This window comes from Xylocopa sonorina, chromosome 12, assembly GCF_050948175.1.
Source record: "Xylocopa sonorina isolate GNS202 chromosome 12, iyXylSono1_principal, whole genome shotgun sequence".
Lineage (NCBI taxonomy): Eukaryota > Metazoa > Arthropoda > Insecta > Hymenoptera > Apidae > Xylocopa > Xylocopa sonorina.
This window is the reverse complement of record NC_135204.1, coordinates 10,987,410-11,010,020: the sequence shown is the minus strand read 5'-3', so window position 1 is coordinate 11,010,020 and position 22,611 is coordinate 10,987,410. Positions and strand designations below refer to the sequence as shown.

Genomic DNA, 22,611 nt, shown 5'->3' with positions numbered 1-22,611 from the left:
GAACGTGCATACATCCTTCCTTCTCTTCCACGGCCCTACGTTCTTTGCCGTACGGTTCGAGCGCGCACGGACGCGCACATTCTCTGTCTCTTTCTCCGTGTTCGCGCAGCGCACACACACGCGCGTCGCGATGCCAGTTGCACGCGCTTTTTTTCCTGCGGCCGGTTTTCTACTCGCGAAATAAAGCATGGGCACACAAGATCAAATGCGCAAGCGACGTGTACGTACGCGAAGCTCATTATCAAGCGATTCGAAGCGAGTATGACAGCCGAGCACGACGAAAACAAACAATCCGGGATGAAAGGGTTTACAGGAGAGAGGACACGAACACCGAAACACTTGGATGGACTAGAGAAAACCGGTAATCTTTCGTAGGACGGTAGACGGAGAGACGCAAACAAAGGGAAGGAATCGGCTGTCGAACGACTTGAACCACGGGGAATAAAATAATAAAATGGGAATTGGTCGCTTGCTTACCCTACTGCCGGGAAGGTAGTGTACGGGAACATATTTGGACGTGTTCGATTCCAGGATCGCGTCGTCGCTTCGTTCTCGACCAGTAACTCCTTGGCTCTCTTTCTTCGTTCCGTCTGGCTCCGGTCTTCTCTTCGCACTGTGTGTTCACCTTGGTGCGATCGACGTCACAGGTTAAACGAACAACACAGAACCACTCGATACGATAGAGGCGCACAAGTTCAAGGTCGCGAGGATACGAATATACATAGAATCGGAAGAGAAACGAAGAACCCGGTGCTGCTGCCCGTTGTACCGCCAAAACAACCACGATCGTCCGTCCAACACTCGCAAAACAGCCAGACCAGCCAACTGCCGAGCGTTCGAGACAAAGGGCCTGCTTATGCCGGGTGTTCGTGGATCGGGCTGTGCCACCGCGTGCGGAACGACCAAAGAAAGGGACGCGTACCACGATCTCGGTAACGACGAGTTTGCGAGTCGGACCGGTTTTCGACGCGGTAACAGCACCCACGATTGATAGGACGCGAGTCACCGCGAGACGGGGAAAACACGAGAAACGCACGCCGGCCGCAATACTCCTTCTCTCTCTCTCTCTCTCTCTCTCTCCTTCTTTTGCTCGCTCACTCTCACTCACTCTTCTCTCTCTCTCTCTCTCTCTCTCTCGCGCTTTTTCTCTTTCCCTCCCTCCCTCCCTCCCTCTTTGACTATCCCCCTTTCTTCCTTGCTCGACAGTTTTATAGGTTATACTCCAAATGGCCGGCTAGACGGTAACGGCGTCGCTGAGCGTCTCTCCAGTCCTCGCACTTCACAGTGTGGCAGCTGTGCGCTCGGCTTCTCGTCCCGTCGCCGGGGAGGGGAAACGTTGTAAATGGTGGGGATAGAACGGAGAGAACCGACCGCGCGGACCGAGAACGGATAGGGCGTCGCGGTGAAGCGAGGGGAGACAGATTGGCCGAACCAAGGGATACGTTGCGAAGTAGGGGTAGGTTAGGTTGGGACACCTGGAGGGAGGAGCGAGCGCACCCTTATGCGAACGTGGCCGTGGCGCGTACTACGAAACAGGCGCACGCAGACGGAGAATGTGCATATGCCGGTTCGCAGTTACGCTGCCCTTCGCTAAAAGACTCTATGCCTCGTGCTGTCCGCTCTTTCCAGTGGTGCTCACTGAACCACTTGCTTTTCAAACTCTGCTACTGCTACTACTAAAATTCGATCGAGTTACAACAACGGGTTTTCGTTGGATACGAACTACTTAGAAACGATATAATTTTTTGCTCGCGCTTCGGTAGAATGGATAGTCGAGTTGGAAATGGTAGTTTCTCTTGCATCACTCGTCGATGACTTGGAACTTTTCTAAATGATTGCGGGGAGAAGTCAATGCTAGACGGTAAACGGCGTAGTTTGTTGCGGTAGGTAAACTGTCGGAGTAATTGCGGTTACATATTTTCAGGGTTTCGAGTGTAATCCCTGGTACCGCGGACTCGCTCTTTACTCGAGAATCGCACGGCGAAACGTCAAGAGGGCAGGTCAGGATCGAGTAGTCTAGCTGGCCGGCCTCCAAATCGTTGGCCAGATTCTGGACGCGCGTGCCTCGAGACCCAAGGTAAATGTGCCGGCTCGTACGGGGCGAAAAGGCCGTGTGTACGATGATTCACGGACACATCTTTTTCAATCTACACCGCGCACCAAGGTGAACGTCCGTGCGTTTTCCTTTATTAAAAAAATATCCACACCAGTGTATCTGTAGAGCGTATCTGGGTTATTTCTCGAAACTCTGCTGCGAATCGTAGTAGCTGCGTATGAGAATCGAACGAGCCTATTGTTCGCATTGTCGATATTTTTCATTTGATTCGCGTATCGACGCTACCCGGAGGATATTACGAATATCGATACGATCCGAATAATACCGATACGCGGAGTACTAACCGCTAGCGATATCTAAACGGTGCAAGTACACCGTATCCTGACTTTAATCTCGCCAAGTAGATATCATTTCCATTCAAACGGCGAAACACGCTTAGTGCCCCGCTCGTATAATTATTACGGTTAAGGAACCGTTTTGTCCGCGGATATTTTCGACGCGTTTCAAAAATGCGTCTACGGGGGAAACGGGCAAATTGTCCATTGTAATATTCCCTCCCCCATGTAACGCGACTCCGACTCTGTAGAGATGGAGAGAGATCGAGGGACAAAACGCAGGAAGTACTCTCGGACTTGCTCGTCCGGGTAACGCGAAGCTTCGCGAGGGAAGGAAACCACCTATCCTTTCGCTTCGGAGGCGTCGCGAACGCACGATTTTATTACGTAAATTTAATTTCCGTGGCGCGACTTGCACGTTGGTTCGCCACCGTTCTCTCCTTCGGGAGATAACGTCGCGGATCGAGCTAACGAAGTGTGCTCTAATTGATTCTGTCGAACAGATACCCCGAGGACGTTAAAAGCCTCGAATCGTGAACAATTCTCATCGGGAATATTCCGATATCGATGAACACGCGATAAGGAACGCGATTCGAGAATGCGACTCCCGAGGAGCCAGAAAGAATTAGTAGTACGTACGAGCAAATTTCTTATCGTAACGCGTTGCGATAAGGGAATAAGAAAAAATTCGAGGAAACGTTGAAATTCTTTCGGTCGAACGGACTCGAATTCTAAGCGAGCTCGAACCACGACCCGTTTGAATATCGCGGAAATTGAATCTATAAATTTCTCGTTGCCATTAATTTCGCGACTTACCGCGCGTAAACTACCTTCCTGTTCCACCGTCGGCTTCAGCTATTCCACGGGTTCGGTCGAAGCACCGATCAACACCGTAAAATGGGCCGAAAGAGAATACTTGAATTTTGATTGGGGAAAATTGAGAAAAGAATGATTTTTCAAAGGAAGAAAGGTAACCCTAGGTGCTCGCGTGGCGCGTTATTCATCCAAGAAACACGATGCAGGATTACATTGTTCGACGTATACCTTGAGACTACAGGGTCCCATAAAAGAGAAGAGTATCGTGTTCCATCTCGTACAACTTTCAGACGACGTTTCCTCGTGACGAACTGCGGAATATATAAGACGGGAAAGAAAAAAGGATCTCGCGCAACATGAATGGGAAAAGTATGTTATTATTTAAAAAAAAGTAGAATTTTCGAAATCGGCTGCAATAACGGTATAGCGTAGTATAAAATTAGTTGGGTGCATAAATGGGTTAAGAAGGGTAGGGTCGTAAGTAGTAAAGCAGAGGTTGTGTCTGGCGCGCCGTGCCAGCCGGTGCACATCGTGACGAGAATGCGTGCGCGAAAACGATTTCTATCCCCCGTCGGCAATTCGCGATTTACCGTCTGCGTCCACCACGCCCAATCCTTTTCCCTGTAGGAAAACTACGATATCTACGTGTAATCTGTGCGACGGGAGCAATTGGTCCTATTAATATCTGGAAGTTGCGCGGAGATGAAGTTTGCGTTTTGAAATTGAATGGGTGTCGGATAAGGATGTGGAAACGGCGCGAACAGGCTCCGTGTCGATCCGGGATATCCTGGCAGGTATATCGCGCGACGAGATCGTTACCATCGACTCTCCAACCCCGTTTCGAGGTTGATACCGTATCGATTCGAGGAGGCATACAGAGAGGAGGAGGACGGAGAAAAAGAGAGCGGCGGAGTGCGCCGGAGGAAAAGGAAATAGGCAGAGAAGAAAGAAAGAAAGAAAGAAAGAATAGGCCGAACGAACGAGGAAGGGCGAAGAGGGTATTCTTCTCTCGCACGACAAAAGTACGGGTCTTCGTTACCCTTATCGGACACCGGAACCAGTATCGACAGCCCGGGGTCATTCCGATCGCGGAATCGTCGGAGTCGAGGTCTCGAGCGTGTGCCCCGAGAAAAACCCGGAATTAGAAATGTTAGCTGAGAATGTTAGCTGTTTGCCCTATTCAATTATCTTTTTCTCAACGATTTATGAGACGAATTCGCTCTTCAGTGTCGTCAGAAATACACGTGTTCATCTACCGTGTTTTGTTAACGTATCGTAAAAGAAAAGTTACGTATCGGGGGCCCAGTGTCCAACCCGGGTCCAGCCGAGTATGCGCGTTTCCAAATATTCCGGTGGAATTTTTTACATTTCGCGAGGAATGTATCGAACGTGGAATATTAGTTACGATAGACGTAACGATAGACAAAATACCCGGACCGTGGGTAGGTAAGTTCGATACGTGTTACGAGTTTATCGAGGAATCTTCTGAGCGCATTTGCCGCGCTGTATCCTCGCATATTTTAGGTCAACGTATCTCCACCGTTCTGCTTCCGTGCTATTTTATTCCTTACTGTTATTACGCAGCCGAAATTACGAGCCGACTCCTCCGGTATTTCGATGAAATTCGCTCAGACTGTAATTAAAACGCAGAGGCAGCGCGACGCAACTATTGGAAACCGACTATTGGAAATATTTTTCAAAAGTAATCGGTTCGCTTCGTTTCACGAAGCCATTAAATTTCGTATTTTCGAGGAAATCGAAATGACAAGAGACTCCCTTCGGCTCGGGAGAAGAGTATTCGTAAAATCTCAGGTGATTCCGAAGAATGCGAACGCTACCAGGAGGACGGAAGAGGAGAGTGCGCGCTGTGTCCGCTTCGACCGCGTAATGTCCGGTTGACATTAGCTAATTCGGTACACCACCCACGTTATTCCAGCCGCCGATTTTACACCGCGTGGGCGTCACCGTATCTTTCACCCGTTAAATAAATTCGCTCTGTCCGCTCTGCGATCAACATTTTAAACGCGAAATAGTAGCGTCAGGACGACATCTAATTGGCCTATTATCATTATTCCGTTTAGCAGGGAATTATAGCGGCAATAGCCAGCGAATTCGAATCGAATTATCGAGCCAGATAGCGGCCCGATTTCCTCGGGACGAACCTCGTTAATCTCTTCTCGAATGATTGATGCTCGATGAACGAGCTCGCGCGCAAACGGAATGATTAAGTAACGTGTCCGTACATCCCTGAAGAGATGCGACTTTCGGGTAGGAGAAACCTAACCTAACCAAGCCGAAAATCATCGCGCAAATTATCGCGCTCGAAATCTATTTCGCCTCCTTCGCACCGCATGCCTTTTCTATTGTAGATTTAGACTTTGGCTTCGTTAGAAGGAACGACACGTAGAAGAACGCGTCTACTTCAAGTCCAGGGAAGCTATCAACGGGATGATACGATATCTATGTACGTTATCCAGGTTGTTCGACTCTGGTCGAAGCGAAATTTAGTGACGATCTTGGGGATGACGATCTCCAGCGTTAACGAAGCTTTCGAAGACGCTTCCCTTAAGAGGCTTCTAGTTATAATTCCAAAGTGTACGACAAGCTGTGACAGAGTCACTTACCAGTTCTCCAATATGCCAACGTTCGAGAAGTTTGGTGGAAAGCTCGCGGCCGCCATCGGTGGTCGCGGCTGCTCTCTCTCTCTCTCTCTCTCTCTCTCTCTCTCTCTCTCTCTCTCTCTCTCTCTCTCTCTATCTCTATCTCTCTTTCTCTCTCTCTCTCTCTCTGTCTTGTCACTTCCGGGACTCTTCAAGGCTTTGACGCGTCGCTGAAACGAGAGAGGATCCGGGTCATTAAAGTTCGAATAATTTTGTAAAAATCATCCAACCCGGTGTTCCGACTATGTTCCATCGAGTGAAATATTCCACGGATGCTCGTTACGGTGGATAAGAAGAAAATCGACGGATAACAGTTAGAAGGGAGGTTCGAGCGATACATTTTCCATTTAGCACTTGAAACGCCGTTGGGAAATATTCGCGAAGGATGGTGCGGATGCCAAGATGCAAAATACGCTCCTCCTTTTCTCGCATTATTATCTTTCTTTCTACTTTCGGTCGAGTCTGCGTCGCGCCGCGTCGCGGCACCCCGGTATCGGTAATGAACGATCTATTGTGCAGGTAGGTGCTCTTTCAAACAGCAAGAGTGACGCGAGGTAAAGGGTGGGTGGTAGTAACTGGAGAACGAGAGAGAGAGTGAGAGAGAGAGAGAGAGAGAGAGAGAGAGGGGAGGGATGGCATAGAAGAGGTATGAAAACGGCACTCGTTAATGGATTCCTACCAGACTCTTTCACCCGGTTTCTCTCTCTCTCTCTCTCTCTCTCTCTCTCTCCGGTCTTTCCCTCCGTATCGGTCGGTTTCTCCCTCCTCTCTCTCTCTCTCTCTCTCTCTCTCTCTCTCTCTTCCCTCACCTACTTCCATTTTTTTCTCCCTCTGTTTCCCTGTCTCTTTCTTTGCCGACTCGGTTCCTTTCTTCTGCAACAGCTCCGTTCTTTTTTATCTTCACCGTCCGCCGTTCGCGTTTCTCCCCGTCTCCTTCGTTTCAAGCCACGTCGCTTCTTTTCTCCGGTGCTCAGGGCTTTTAACCAGCCGAACCAACTAGCCGGGGAATCGTTACACGCGCATCCCCATTCGGGTTGTCTTATCAAGATCGCGCGTGGCCACCCACTATATACTACACCGACTCTGTAGTGATAGGTTCTACTTCGATTACAACGTCTGCACCGAATCAGACGATAAATAAGAAGCGAGCCCGTGATGGTTGGTCTTTTGCATAAACATTTTCGCGGAGGCTCGTAATTGAAGAACCTCGGGACGGATTTCACGCGCGCAGTATGCAAATTCCACACAGTCTGGAATGTTTCTCGCCGCGATCCAAATTAACCGGCTAATGGGGAAATTATTTGGCAGATTACTCTATTCCACGTCATAATGAACGGATCATCTCTGAGTTTCCCGAGAAATTTCATCGCGGTCGTAGGGAACGCCTTCGCAAAAGGGGTATTAATCCTTGATTAGGCAACGAGCAAGTATAAATGATCATCCGGTGAATTCCACCTCTTGACCTCGTTTCAATTACCCGACTCGAGGTCGTTCAACTTAGTGTATTCGGATTATCGATAAATGCCTGGAAAGGTATAACCGAAAACGAGAAAAGATCGATCGTCGATCGAGAAATGCTCGGGGTTCGAAGGGGGCGGCGAGTAATTAGCGATTCGAGAGAGACGAGTATTGTCCGCCGGCATTGTTTGTTGGCTCGCGCGTCGCTGATAAGGGTTGCGATTCGCGTTTCGTGGCATTATCGTTGGAGGATAGTTGGCGAAACCGGGAGATGATTCTTTGTTTCCATCGTGGTTCATCGGTCGCTTTGGAGAAGATCGTTCGGTCACCAGACGATGCAAAGACCCCACTCCGAGTGTATTCCCGAGGCAAACGGGACCCTTAAAGAAGGGTTCTGGGTAAAAAAGTCCGCGTATCCTTGCTCGCATCGATACTCGAGGATGGAACGTATCGATCCAGAGCCGATCTCGGCTAAAAACTAGCCAAATCGTATAAACCTTGCTAGCTTTTGGCTAGAACGGTTCGACCGGGTGCAATCGTTAGATTTGAAAGTTTAATGTGCCGCAACATCTTGATAATTCCATTCTTATTATAGACATAGTGCCGTAGAGAAACTGGCATCGACCCAAATGAAACATCTGATCGGCCCAATTCGAAATAGAATATCTGCGGAAGGTGAAAATAGCCAAAGGAAAGTCTTCTAGTAAGGGAAGCGTAGTAGCGCCGCGTTGTCCGACCATCGACGTTCCCTATCCACTGAACTCGCAATGTTTTCCGATTTCTCCGCCGAACAACCTCGTTGCTCGATCATTCAAATCGCTCGCACGGACTTCTTTCTTCCTTCCTCGTTTCCCTTGTTTTTATTTTCTCGTCATTGTCAAATGGGGTTGCACGGGCGCCAGGACGACTGTCTCCTCCCCTCTCGGCTATCTTTTTGGTAACTTTCCAAGCCAACTTCCGGCCCCTTGGCTGAAGTACAGCGCGTTCACACCAACACACATTTTACCGTCTTGCGCGGAATAAATTTCTGCTGAAAAAATGGAACACCAAGAAATTTACGCGTATATTTAATATCGTATTAAAAGTTTCGAAAACAGGAACAGCGTACACGTTTCACCGTTACTCTAACCGGAAGAGGAAAAATGTTGTACGGTCGTGAATAATGTACGCCGCGGCTTTGAAAAAAAATCAGGTGACGTTGAAACGACGTCCAATAAATTTCCGCGTGTATAAACGTTCGTCGACGCCGTCGGTGAGACGCCGTAGTTCGGCCGTTTAATCGCGCCAATTAATTCGAGGGTAATCCAATTAGGAAGCTAAGAATTAATACAATAAAATCCATAGAAGAGCAGGCTGTCCTTACGCTCGATTTCCATTTAATTCTAATTTTTCTTCGATTCCGTTCTGCAAGTTTCGCACCCTCCTATGTGGAATGAATTCGAATGATTATTCAGTTTGGATTTCCGTTTTCCGAATTCTGAGAAGATTCGAAGGGTTCGGGGAATAGTTGAGCGGAGGAAAGAGCGGGAGTGAGTTCGGGGCGGAAAATCGTTGGAGAGAGTTGTCGGTCCGGCGATTCCCCGGGCAAACGGTGAATACACCGGTGAGTATGGAAAAAGGTGAAATGCGGGCCAGAGACGGCGGAAAACATCTCGCGATCGTATCCGCGCGGGGGAATCTCGCGAGTACTTGTCTTCCGGTTCGCGTGGCGCACTCGAAATCTGGGTTACACCGTCGAGCGACCTGTTTTTCTTCCCTTTTGGCGAAAAATCAATTTCCCGCGAGTGGAAAACGCACCCGTGTCGCATCCTTTTCGATCTCTCATCAAAGTATCGGTTAGCTATTAACAGAGAAAGAAAAAAAAAAGAAAAAAAAAACGGAACCTTTGCCCTCTATACGGGAGGCGAGGCGAGAGATTACCACTCGATTCGACAAGAGGAATTTTCATTGAAAAGCATTGAATTCGAAATCGTTAGAGATATTTCGGCCTAGAGGGAAGAACAAATAAATTTCCCCGTTCGACCTGTTCACCTTTGATTTTTATCGGACTCTCGTGATCAACGAGCTCTGGCAACCTGCCAGCCATCTTCTCGAAACAGTCGAAATATTTTCACCATTTTACGCGACGAAACGATAACAAGAGTATATAGAAAGCGCAAGTTTGCACGTGCGCGTACACAGTTCGCAATCGTTCGCAACGGGACGATAGCGCGATACCTCGCGAATGTTATGGTCGTTGAGATGAATCGGGAGTACGGTGGAACGACGGTGACTATAAACGGTAAGCCGTCGAGTTGCGAATCGCCTCGTCCACTTTCTCTGTCCGCTTCGACTAGGAAGTTGTAAATCCCCTTTACTATTTACATCACCGTATCTGGTTCGAAGCGAATGTTTTATGCAACCTAGCGTGTGCATAACAGATACTCCTAAGTTAATATCGAGTCAACGAACGAAGTAACCGCACGTGGGCAAACCAGAATGGGCACGGTCTCTCTCCTCGGTCATGGTTGGCGTGTACCGTTCTGCCTTTCTTCTTACCAACCTTCCCTTTCATTTTAACTGCAAATTCGAGAAAAGCGAAATAACTAAATTCGTTTAACCATTTAATCAAGTATCTGGTCAGCGAGACGCGTTCAGACGTTATCACCGTACCGTATACGTCCTCACGAACGACACTCTCGGGGCGAACCGATTAATTACATATTCAAGTCTAATCACGAGAAATCACGAACAGGGCAACAGCAGTCACGACTCAACGGACCATCAATCGCAAATCGATCGTTTCTACCCCAAGGGTTTCGTTTCGTTGCGCGTTGCGTCGCGCGTGCGTACCTCGTCGCGATCGCTAAGAAACCTCGTGGGATTAATCAGCCGGACACGATAATGGTTAATCCTCTGATATGATCAGGAGAAAATAAAGAAGCTTAGCTCGACGTACGAGTTTTAACCTCTTGACCCCGACTTGCCTCGATCCAACTAGCGTCGGAATGCTTTCGCGTACCACTTTCTTCCTCTTTTCTAGAAAGAAAAAAAAAAAAAAAAAAAAACAAACAAACAAACAAACGAGAAAAAGAAGAGATTTTGACTACTCGAGTCTCGAAGAAATAGTCGGACGAGTTCTCGATAAGTTTCCTTACGGACGAGTGACAGTGTTTCTAGTTTACCATGCACGGTTTTACGGAATGTATACTCGGCGCGGGCCGATAGATGTTCAGAGCCAAGTTTTCTCTCGGAAAAACGAGGAAAGTTTGTCCGAAGATTCGTCGAGCGGCAGCGAGTAATTTATCGGAAATGTCTGTTCGTAAAGAATAGGTGAGAGAAAATGTCATATGGCCATAGGAGACGTTCGGACCTCGGCCAAATTAGATCCAGCAATTTGAATTCCGTCCAAATGTTTAATAATCAGGTATCGATCATTATTGTACAGGGTTTAGTCAAAGTTGAAGCTTTAGTCAACTTTTTTCCTAAAAAAAAAAGCTTCGAATCGATCTCGGTAGTAGAAAACGAGATGTAATTACTTTGCCTCTCGTGATGAAGCCGCGGATGAACACGCAGGAATTTCATTGAAGTTTCCTTTTTGTTCGTCGCCGACGGGGAACGACGTGCACACGGTAGCAGCACCGGAGAAATCCCCGATGAAAATCTTTTAATGTACCTTGTGTAGTGACTTTTTCATTCTTCGCCAACAAAGAGATCGTGTTACACGCGGCTGTGTACCATTCGCTGTCTTCGAGGGGATGCGACGGTTGCGACCAAACCAAACCAACGTCGTCCGCTTCGACGATCGATTTTTCAAATTCCCTTGTGAAATTGTTCACTTCAAACTAGCCACGCTCTACGAGGACGAGTAGAGTAGAAGACGATCGCGGTACGCTGACTTAGCGTTGATCTCTATCACTGAAAACTACTCTGTCCGAGTAGTTGATCAATTTGGACACGTATCGGCTGTTTCGTGTTCAGCGAAAGATAGGATTTCCCTTTGGTGGCGCAACAACTTTTCCGCCGAGCGAGTTACACCGGTGATTGCGTCAGAAGAGCGTTTCATCCCTTTCATCTTGTCGGGTCGTTCGTTGGCGCCGTTGTGTCTCGGCGAGTCTTCCCGACCTCCTCGACGGCTGTTTTTCAGGTTCACCGGCGGGAAACGAGCACGAGATTCTCGACATTTCCGCGACATAATTTTCCTCGCGCGTACCTCGCGTCTCCTCTGTCTTCTCCCTTTTTTCTATGGTTTTAATCTGGAGGCTAGCATTTAGGTCGTCCTTTCGGACCGGCGTGCACGTTAATTAATAATACCGTTAGATGAATATTCTCGTCTTTTTTCTTTAGTTTTACAACAATTCCGAACATAATTGGACCGTCAAAGAAGAAGAAGAAGAAGAAGATGATGATGAGGAAGAACGAGAAGAAGAAAGAAGGCGGAGGAAGTAAACAAGCGCGCGTATGAACCAGCCGATGACCTACTATTGACGCTTTGTAGGCCTGTTTCAGTTACGTTCCGGCACAATGGAAAATGTAGCAACTCGAAACGAGCCTAGGAGTAGAGAAAACGAACCAAGAGACCAAGAGAAGAGAGAAAGAGAGAGAGAGAGAGAGAGAGAGAGGGGGAGAGAGGGAAGAAAAGGAGAGATAGGCGCGTTCTTTCTTCCACGACGAAAAAACTGTGTCGCCCATTGTCGACCGGTACCCATCGTGGAACAATCGCGATAATGAGAAAGCTACGCAGCCGAAGAGTTTCGTTCTTCCCTCCCCGTTTCTCTCTGCTGGTAACAGTCACCGGTTCCTTCCACATTTCTCATTCCAGCCTTGATATCTCCGGCGGTCTCCTATCCGCGCCTCCCTCTCGTCTTATGATTTTCATCCAGTAGCCTGCAACTGGTCGACGGTCGATCGGTTCGAAATCGAAAGTACCTTTTTTTGGGGTTTTTTTTTTTTTCACCGGCCTAGAAACACCAGGGAACATAATAATACACCAAGGGAGGAGAAGAGCAGAGCAGCCAGTGCGGAATATTTCAAGAAGCAGCGGACTACCCGTGAACCTTGGTCGAAGAATAGACGCTTGCTTGCCCGGCGCTTCCCTTATAGATACGAAACGCGTGTACGAAAGGTCAACGACGCCTCTTACCTGCGAATTGATCGTGAAACCGAGAAAAGGATAACCCTTTACTTAATTTCCCATCGGATACAGATATTTGGCGTATAAATATGCGCGTAGGCTATATACCATTAAAAGAAGAGCGTTATTCTAAAAATATAAACGCTGCGATTCGCCTTAAGGATTATATAAACAGCCAAAGAAAGATGGTGGAATACGTCGAGCGACGTTCTACGCAAGCCAGACGAAAGTCTAATGTAAGTTCCAAGTTTAGCCAGATGACGCGGGTCAGCAAGGAGACACAGGTCCGTTCAGGCCTGGTATGCCTATATTTCTCTAATACCTACTAAACATAGCATGGATGGTGATGCTCGTTTTAGGAAAATCGCAGGGTGCCTGATCGATTCTCGACCGCGGTCTCTAAACCGAATACGTATTGGTATCTAATTTTTCCCTCCTCTACGCCGCGGAGGATGATCGTTGCGGTGAATCTGTCTGCGTTTATGGCTGTATCCGATCATTAATCAAGGGGAATCCTAGCAAGAGAATCCCGTCAAGAACAGCGCAACCATTAAGTTTCATGTTCCGCCACCTTCGCCCCGAAACAATAAAACCGTCGGATCGTTCGCGGTTGATTGAATCATTGCGAGGTGTCCAGTCTAGTTCGAATTATTCGGAATAGCCTTAAAAGAGTAGGATTTTTCGTTTTAGAAGACTTTTACATTGAATATATTAAACGATCGAGATGATATTCGCGGCAATGAAATTCCTTGTCCCGGTCTATTGCCAGTAAAAAAAAGGAGTCAAGGAATTTGTTGGAACTTACGTGAGAGCAGCTCGTTAAGACAGCGAGAGGTTGGCGATATTTGGCGATCGAAGTTTAAAGTTTCTCTCGTCGAGCGTATTCATGGCGATCCTGAGGTAGGTTGTCGGAGAAGCCACGTGTTTTGCATCCGGTCTCGGTTTGCATCTCTATCGGTTCGGTTCTTCCTGCTCTCTAATCAGCCGTCGAAACAGGAGAAACTAACGTTAACGGCGGCACTCCGATCAGGATGCGGGTATGGTTAAGAAAACGGATTCGGTGGATAAAGTTTGAAAATGGAAGAGAGGGATTGGTCGGGATGAAGTTTTGGCGAAAGAACGAGACCGGTGACCCAATTTGCTCGGTAAAACTTCCTCTCGGATAGCGTGTTCGACGTTGCGGCGCCCTTTACACGCGGCGTTTCGATACCGACGTGAAAACCGTGCAATCGATAATTCGCAAATTATCCGGCCGGATTCCCGATGGAAACGGTGGAAAACAAAACCGGCAACTTTTCGTACAGGTTGGAGATAAAATTCCCCTATTGTTCGGACATCCTGCCGTCCCGCGTTTTTCTCCCCCGGCTTTTCATTTTCCAGGGACACCGAGGCAGGAAGAATGGAGAATGGAAAGCGGGCTGATAAACGAGAAATTGTAGACCAGCGGAAAACGTTACGCCATTAACGAGAATCCGTAGAGGAGAAAGCGTTACGCTAACAACGATGACCGCGATTCTTCGTTTTTTTTTTTTTGGTTAACAAGCTAAATTATGGATATCATCGATCGAAACTTATTCGGACGGAGGTTGACGAGTTGGATCTTCGTCGAGCGATTCAAAACGGTTCTAGCAAAGTGGAAACGAGGAGACGAAAAAAGTTTTCTGCGACGAGTCGCGCGTCTCGGTTCATCGATCCGCGACTTCCCCGATATCGGGAGACTAATTTATGCGGATTTGGGTCGCGCGTGCATCGTTTCTCGATTGATTCGACGGCTTTTGATCACCGGGACACTACACACCGACGCGTCATCCTCGCGGACGACTTTGCCAGCGAATATTTCGCGTGTCCCGCCTCCGCCAGCCGGCAGAATTATTGATTTTGCCAGACGCAAGCCGTGCCGATGGTCTTCAATTTCCTTTTCCGGGTGAAGGACGAAATCGTTTAGACAGACGTTCGATTGTTACCTACTCGCTGTTCCGATGCCGCTTCGATACCGCGCCGATATTGCTCGTCGTACGATCGAAATTCAGTTCTACGTACGTATTTACCATCTTCTTCAAAAACGAACAACACTTTTCTGTCGATCGATCTGTCGCGTTTCCAATATAAAACGATTATATCGCACTTGTACTCTGTTTACAAACTCTTTTTCGCCCTTCACACCTGTTCACCTGTCTCGAATGTATGTGCGCGCGCGCGCGCGTGTGTGTGTGTGTGTGTGTGTGTGTGTGCGTATTCACCTCGTATGTCGCTGGGCCAAGTTCAACGAGTCACTGGGTCCGAGTTCCACCCGCATGGGGAAACGGATGAAACTAATCGAACGAACGAACGAACGAACGAACGAACGAACGAACGAAGAAACGAATGGACGCCTTTTAAAAAGAGGGAACGAGGGAACACGCGCGAACGAAGAAGACACGGGGACGCGAGAACGTACGCTTTGCGACTGAGTTTGATATCCTCCTCGAGGGTAGCCCGCGGAGGAGAGCTCTACCCCCACTCGGCAGGAACGGTTAGGAACGGCATCGACGACGGCCGGACGAAGGGTGTACGGGCGTAGAGGAGAGGGTGCACCTCTCTCGGTCTGTCTATAAACCGACATAACGGGAGTGCGAGTGCGAGTGCGCGTGCGTCCGGCGATCGTGTGCACGCTTTTGCCCGCTAAGTGGCAACCGGTGGCACCGATGCCACCGGCCCGCCTCGACGTCTATTTACGCAGACGATGCACTGTGTCGTCTCGATATCGGAGCAACCGCGAACCACTTGCGCGCATCACGCTGCGAGCTCCTCGATGCACCCCCAACCGCGACCAACTGACCGACCAATTTTTATTCTCCTCGTCTCTCACCCTTTCACGTTTTACAGAGTAATCGCTTATTAATCGGTAGTATTAATCGCCCACCCTCCCCCCCCTCCTCCCCAGAGATCGGAACAAGAAGGGGCTGCAGGGGAAATTTAAGGTAACGTCGGCTCGCAAATTTAAGGCGACCGCATTGGCGTCTCGCTCTAACCATTCCCGTGTCGGTGTGTATTTATGGGAAGGATGCACCGTCACGTTAATCGAACCATACCGCAAGTCGATACTCTCTTTATATACTTGGCGAATAATGCGCTGGCTGCGGTTTATGTTTCCCCAGCGCAGGCCCCGAAACCAGCCTGAGAGAGTATCCGTACCTTTTTCGATCGAATACCCTAGTCCCTACCCACCGGCTGCGATTACGTTCATTTCTGGGAATAGACTTGTTAACGCTTGCAATTTAACTTATTTAATATAGCGCAACAGTGTGAGATATTGCATTCCAGCGCGCGCTGCTCGAACGTGGGTGGAACATTCCGTTGGTATTGATTCGCTATAGTTCTAGAACATCTCGAGGAAACAAGGAAGCTTGCATGGGAAATTTACGATCGAACGAAACGAAATGTCCCTCTTCCAAGTTTCACCGGACAGAGAACGAATCTGTAATAATCTGAAAGGTGTAGGCATAGTTATTCGGCTACTGCAAAATTTTTCGATCCGTGCGCCGCTCGAAAGTCATTTGTCACGGTTCGAATCGCGAACTTTACCGCGCCTCGAAATTTGGCAAAATTTGTACACGTTGCATTGGCTTTTATCTACGTTCAATCGAGAATCGCGATTTACGTCTATTGTGCCACACGGTGCGGAATCGTTTCGAGGGCGACCACCTGGAATGCAGAACGGACCCGTCTCGTCTCATTGTCAGCACGTGGACGCTAATAATAGCGATAACTGCTCCGGCCAGAATGACCGTAGCCCGCGAGAGGAGATTTCGCGCGGTAAACTGGTGAACGAGCTTTTAATAAATGATCAGCCATCATCGTGGGTCGTCGAGCCAGCGTACAAGCAGGAGGCAGCGTGGAATTTGCGTGGTATATCGCGACCTTGCGGAACAACTCGTCTTTACCTTCCGCCTCTCGGGATTATAGTAAAAAAAGTCGATCAATTTAAAATCGATTCGCGAACGTTCCGGCTGGTTCGTCTCCGTCGGTGCCGGTCTCATCTAGGAGAGATCGTTATCCCCGCTGGCCGAAATGTCGGAGCAGAAACGAGCAAGAAACTCGATGAGCTTTCGAGCTGGTGATGTCGCCGCAAAAACGGCGAAACGGAGAAAAAGCCTGGTTGTTCGCTAATGACCGGACAATGACCGCCGTCTCGAAACGAAATCGAATTTCGGCTGAATGATAGGAAAATAGACGTAGGAATTTGCCTCGAGCGATATTTGTCTTCCGCTCCCATGAACGAGCCATGGTGTTCCAGGGTGGATTTACGATTTCCCGGTGAACCGCGATTAAGTTTTTATCTGCGATGCGTTTTCGTGGTGGCGAGCGAGGAGGATGCCTCGCTTATCGCGCTTCCACCCAATAACGTCGCGTTCAATCCCATCGCGTTCTGTTTGCATGCTCGGTAAAGGGCTTATCTGTCCGTTCGATGGCTAAACGCGTTTACAAACCGACAAAAAACCTGTCGGCTCGTTCGCCTAACGTAACCGTTGCTCTTTCGGATAGTAGATTTAAAATTCTAAATTTTAAATTCAAAATTCTGAGATAACGGGTTGCCGGGTGCCGTGTTTTTCATTGTATACCGCGGATGTGTCGGTTGGCTGCAGCGAGTCGCAACAGGTGCACTCAATTCGCGACCCTTTACGACCTGGTTGCTGCTACCAGAGGTAGAACACAGAGAGGATGCCAGCTGCGAAGAACCGAAAACTGCGATGGAAGATGTTTGCGAAAAGCACATGGCCGTTCTTTCCTCTGCTGATGCACGTGTTTGCGGCGAGCATCCTTCTCCCGGGCTTGTTCTTTTCAAGGTACATGTTTAGTTTTTCTCCTCTCTTCGCTCTCCTCCCCAAACGGAGTGGAAAATTATTCCAGTTCCTCGGTTCATTTACAGTCGCGGGCTTTTGTTTCGGGGTTCGCCTTTCATTGAATTTTGAACCGCTACCATCTGGACTCGGTACGCTTCGTTGAAAAATTGTACGTCTCGGTTGCGTTCATATTTGTAAAGAAGTGTAAGAAAAGTGTTGCTGACTTAAAGTCAACTCACCAGAGTCGGTGAATCGGGTTCAGTGATCGATCGCGAAGACTCGCGGCTTATCTGAAACAGAGGAGCTTGGTCAGGATTAGCAAGAAACGGCTGATGAGAAAGAGCGTATGGTAATCGAAGGGCAGGGGTATGAGAGAAGGGAAGCCGGAATACCGCATAGATCACGCGTATTCTTAGGTTCGCACGCGTGCCGGGAAAATTCCGTGATTCGCTGGTTAGAGGATGGTCGAGAGCATTGTTGGCCGGTAATTTACGGAGCGATTAATTAACGGGACGAAGCTCAGATATTCCTGGCTTCCAGAAACGCGTCGGTGGTGCGAGATCACCCTCTGCCGCTTCTGAAAGGATTCGTTTCGCGTGGTAATCGTCGCGAGAGATGCGCCGCGATGTCGGATGTGCAACCATTTAATTCACCAGCCCTCTCCGTCGTTGAAAGGAACGCGTCCATTAAAATCAGTTCCCTTGGAAAAGCATTGAAAGGTCGCCCCGGTGGAACGTTCACAAAGGGTGTAAGAACGTTGGTATTTCTTGGTGAAAAAAGAAAAAAAAAAAAAAGAAAAAAAAAGAAAAGGGACGCTCGTTGATACACGAGCGAAGGCTCGCGAACGTTATGGATGACAGTGTCAGCGACAGAGGGTCGTGTCAGTGTCCGGGGTACAGAGTGCAAGAGACAACGAATAATTCATCCCTCTCCTCTGGCTCCGCATCCGCGCACATGTCGTCGTCGCCACCGCTGCTAGACCGAACATCACGCGGGTGCCCTGCGCCGAAACACAACATCTCCAACTCCTTTCCTTCTCTAGATTCGATTGGTCGTTCGATGCACGCGAGGTGACACCACTCGATCGCGTTCTGCCGCACAGATTAATTTTAGACGCGTCCCGTCGCAGCTCGTCGTTGCCGAAAACTCCGAGCAAATAGGCGGAAGATAACGATAACGTCCACGCCAATAACGCGACGGTCAGCTATGATTATTAATCATGTGCAGGTTGCGCGTGCGAGTGTCAGGAGTGCGTGGGGAGGGCTGACTAATCGTTCCGCCATTACGGATTAATATACCCATGGTGGTCGAGCCTCGCTCGTTTTGCTCCTTTCGGAGCTATTTATACGGTTTCCACGTTCCGCGAGACGCGTCCCGCAAAACAATAGTTGCTTCAACTGGAAATGGTTTTACCACCTGCCCTCGCAACTTTTCCAGTTTTGCTGAACTTGAGTTGCTAGCCTGTGTTACCAATTATGCGAGAACAACGATGCTAGATCTTCCAGGGCGGATATTTTGCGGGAGACTGGGAAATCCTCCGGTAAACCAACGGAATCCTACCGGCTGCTGGCTTTATCCTGCCGCGCCGTACTCCCGCGCTAATGCAGCAATAAACATGCATCTATCTCGAATACGAAATGTACAACCCTCTCTCCCTCTCTCTACCAGACGGAAAGAAGGCAACGGAGAATAATCGACCTACCAGAACTCGCGTACACTTTCTTGCGCAATAACAATAGGCACCAGACCTTGCGAACAATATTAACTCTCCTCGCATTTGGGTCACCGAATAATCATTCACGGGTTTGTTCGTTAAAGAACAGTGGATTTCTATATTAATACGCGAGTATAACATTACCAGCCGACAGTATTTTTATTCCGACTCGTAGCACGCGTACCTACCGCACAATACCGAAAGGAAGTTAATTACTCCTCGTTCCCGTTTTACCCTGATTTTTTTTAATATCCATCCCCGCTCGACAAAAGTAGAGAAACTAAGTTGCCCGGTGACGAATCTTTATCACTTTTACTCTGAACCTAAACCCTGTTCTCAAGTAAACGTATCGATGATAACTTGCCCATTTCTCATCGAGTCTATCATCATTTCGATGCATCGTCTCAACGAGTTGAATTCCCATTTTTTTTTTTTTTTTTTTTTTTTTCCCCCTCTATTCTTCGTTTTATTTCAACAAGCGAGGTGAGTCGAGCGAGAAACGGTTGATTGCGACGAACGATTAAATTTTTCATTACCGAAGAAATTCAGCAACGTCAGGAAATAACGAGTAACCTGGCGAATCGCAGCGTTCGCTCGACACGAGCTTTTTGTTCGATCGTAAGTAGTAGCTAATAGATGACGATGAAACGAAAGGTAAACCATTTCCAAGAACAACCGATTGTTTCATCGAGAGCGAGATTCGCGTTGCAAGAGTACCATCTCATTGATGGGAATGGACGCAGAGGTTGAAACTCATATTTATTCGTCGTCTGGTTTCTTTCCTCGGCTCTCGGAAGATGTTGCGATGCGCGAGACAGGACCTACCGTTACTTCCGCTTTGCACACGAATTATACGCAGACCGCGCAGTTATTTTAAAAGATTGTCGTCTCCAGACGTCTTTTAATCTCGCGATGTGCGTATGTATCATTTTTTCCTCCACGCAGGAACGGAACGACGGTTGACGATCGTGCGAAATGGAATGAATGTCAGGGAAAAAGGGTGGCTCTGGTTTAATTATCGTGGAACGACGGAAACGGATTATCACGCTCGATTTCGTCGTTTCTATATTAAGCGACAAGTTCCCGGCGAGTCGACGCTGCGTCCGACAACCGTGTAATTCGCCTACCTCGAAAAATCATCCCTGTGGAAAAAATGTCGCGGCTCCCGCGGCCCGTGAAACCGAAGGAACCGTTTTCTCCTTTCTCCTTTCTCATTTCTGAATGCTGCCTTTCCATCCAACTAAATTTTCGGATTACAACGTTTCCCTGTCCTCTGATACCACCACCAGACATAATATAAGCTCTGAGATTAATCTAGCGAAAAGGTTCGCGGCGATCGGTCCGCTCGCGGAAGTTAATATAAGTTGTGAAGTACGGTCAATTTGGTAGGAAGGAGCACCTGGGGCTCGAATGCAATCGTAAGTAAGGATAGGGGGCTAAAAAGGAGAAGAAGAGGAAAGACTTGTTGTCGAAAGAATAGTTGCAGCTCTAATTGAAAGTGTAGGTTTCACCATTTCTCGATGAAGAAATAGTGGACTTATGCTCGAGCTGGATTATTTCTGTTCGGGATACCCGTTGACCCGTATTCCTATTCGCAAAGTCAACGGCAGGCCAGCGTTCCTTTCGTCGATACTAGAGTTTCTTGGCAGCGGTTTTCTTTCTCGCGTAAAGCACACCGGCCGCTCGATAATCCCGGAAAAAAGCGCGACTGTTCGGGACGGCCGTTCGCATGGCTGATTAACTCGATACGTTCGGGTACGTATCGGGTTCGACGACGTGACCGATCCACGAAACGATCGCCACTTCACGTCCCACCAAAACTCGCTCGGGGTACGTTTATCGTTATTATCGGTTAACTAGGCGATTTCTCTCGGGAATTGTTCGGGAAAACTCGGGGAAACGCGGTTCGTTATCGCGCTACTATTGCAAATAGTAGGTAGATTAGCTCGCGTAAACGGTAAACACTTGTCCGAATCGCAAGAAAGTTCATTCTAGGCGAGCGAAATTACAGGAGCGGTTCGAAGCTGTTGCTACCGAGCTATCATCGGTGCGCACAACGTCGACTACACTCCACTTCCCCATAGATATTACATGTGCGCATATCTACTTCCAGTTATCTCTCTGCCAGTGAATGTCATCCGACAGGAAGGTAATCCATAATCAGGCAATACCTATATCCACTTGGCTACCTAATACCTAATAGATCCCGCTTCAAGTAGATAGCTTGTGAATTACCAGCAGAATGAGTAGTATGCAGAGACGTGTCCATGTCACTCGGTGTTTCGTCCGGGAAAACTAGGTGAATCGCGGAGAACCCGATATCTATCGGAAAATTTTAGTTGTCACCGTTTTCAGCATTTTCAGAACATTCTGAGATATAATGTAGACGGGGGGTGGCGGGGAACGAACGATGAAAACGTGATTTTCATTATTCTAAAGCCGAGTCGGTGCTCGTGCCTAATCTTTTTACCAAGGTGCACGCGAGCAAGCCGAGAAACTACCATCGGCGAAGCTCACGAAGTGCAAACAAGCTCCGTTGCATCGTGAGCTGTGCTTCGCAGACAACGGAAACGATGAAAGAAAGGAGGGATCGCGAGGGTATCTTGGATCGAGAACTTCCGTAAAATCAGCCGTAAAATCGTCTACGAAGACGGCATTTATGCGCGAATGTGAAAAAATAATGCTTCCACCTTGGGGAAACGTTTAATTTAAGAATAAACGGATGGTGTCAGAGCCCATTCAATTAGAACGTTAACCCGAGGAATCGTCAAATATATTTCTGCGAGGTATGAAAAAGTCTTCCACGTCGGCGTAGTAAAATCTTTCTCCGTCTGGCAAGGTGTAATAGGCGTACGTACCTCCCAGGAAGAAAGCAGGGGTAGCCAGATGACACGAGGGTTAGATTTAACTCGAGCCAGAGATAAAGAGGAAGGTTTTATCTTCGCGCGTGATTAAGCCACGCGGCGGTATATCATCGATTATATTCTCGTTAGCCTAAGTGGAGACACCCTTTCCCTCGGCTACGCTTTTCCTTTAGTTTGTTCACGCGGAAAGATAACCGGTGCCGTTTTCTTTGCTTTCTGTCGAGACACCCATCGGATTATATTCCGATTTACGGACCGTCGTTTCAGCATCATTGATAAATAATCGAGGCTGACGCTGAATTAACGATCAAAGTTCTCCCGCGGAGATTCGATTTGCCACATCTCAACTGAAATAAACTTGAAGATTAATCCTCGGTACCTTCTGTACCGAGAACCTATAGATGTAATGGACCAAATGTTCCAAGTCCTTTTTAGAACTTTGAAGCTTGGTTTAGCTTCGACTATTGTCCACCTAGATTGGCCATCCGGCACACCGTGCGTCGTAAAAGAGTACTATGGCAATGAGAGATTGTGTAAATCAATCGGTCGATGGTATCGATTGAACGTGATCCTTGCAGAGATTAGAAATGTAACGTTTGATAAAAATGAGAAGGGTCTGGAATCAGCTGGAGGCAGGACCGAGGATGTCGGCAAATAGGGGTGACTAGCAAAGGAATTGTGTACGAGCAGAGGTATACGTACGTACGTAGGACAAGTGTCCGCGTCCATTGTACAGAATTGTTTGATCAAATGCCAGTTTGCGCGTACCGTC

At 48.1% G+C, this 22,611-nt stretch overlaps 1 protein-coding gene across 12 annotated transcripts in view; it reads right to left on the bottom strand.

The window, feature by feature from the left end:
- Positions 1–22,611, bottom strand: part of Msi (RNA-binding protein musashi) — a 50,235-nt gene that overhangs the window by 18,239 nt on the left and 9,385 nt on the right. The window contains exons 1-4 of one of the 12 annotated variants that reach the window (XM_076905415.1): positions 14,679–14,801; positions 13,244–13,414; positions 6,007–6,037; positions 5,832–5,952 (exon numbers count right to left, since the gene is read on the bottom strand). The exons of 1 other annotated variant lie outside the window; for it this stretch is intronic. In XM_076905415.1, the coding sequence (XP_076761530.1) occupies positions 5,832–5,887 (56 nt within the window). In that variant the 5' untranslated portion in view covers positions 5,888–5,952; positions 6,007–6,037; positions 13,244–13,414; positions 14,679–14,801. Of the gene's footprint in view, positions 1–477; positions 1,135–5,831; positions 5,953–6,006; positions 6,038–6,676; positions 6,882–13,243; positions 13,415–14,678; positions 14,802–22,611 lie in introns of those variants that run through there. 10 more of the 12 variants (XM_076905416.1, XM_076905419.1, XM_076905418.1 and 7 more) reach the window with 10 other exon arrangements.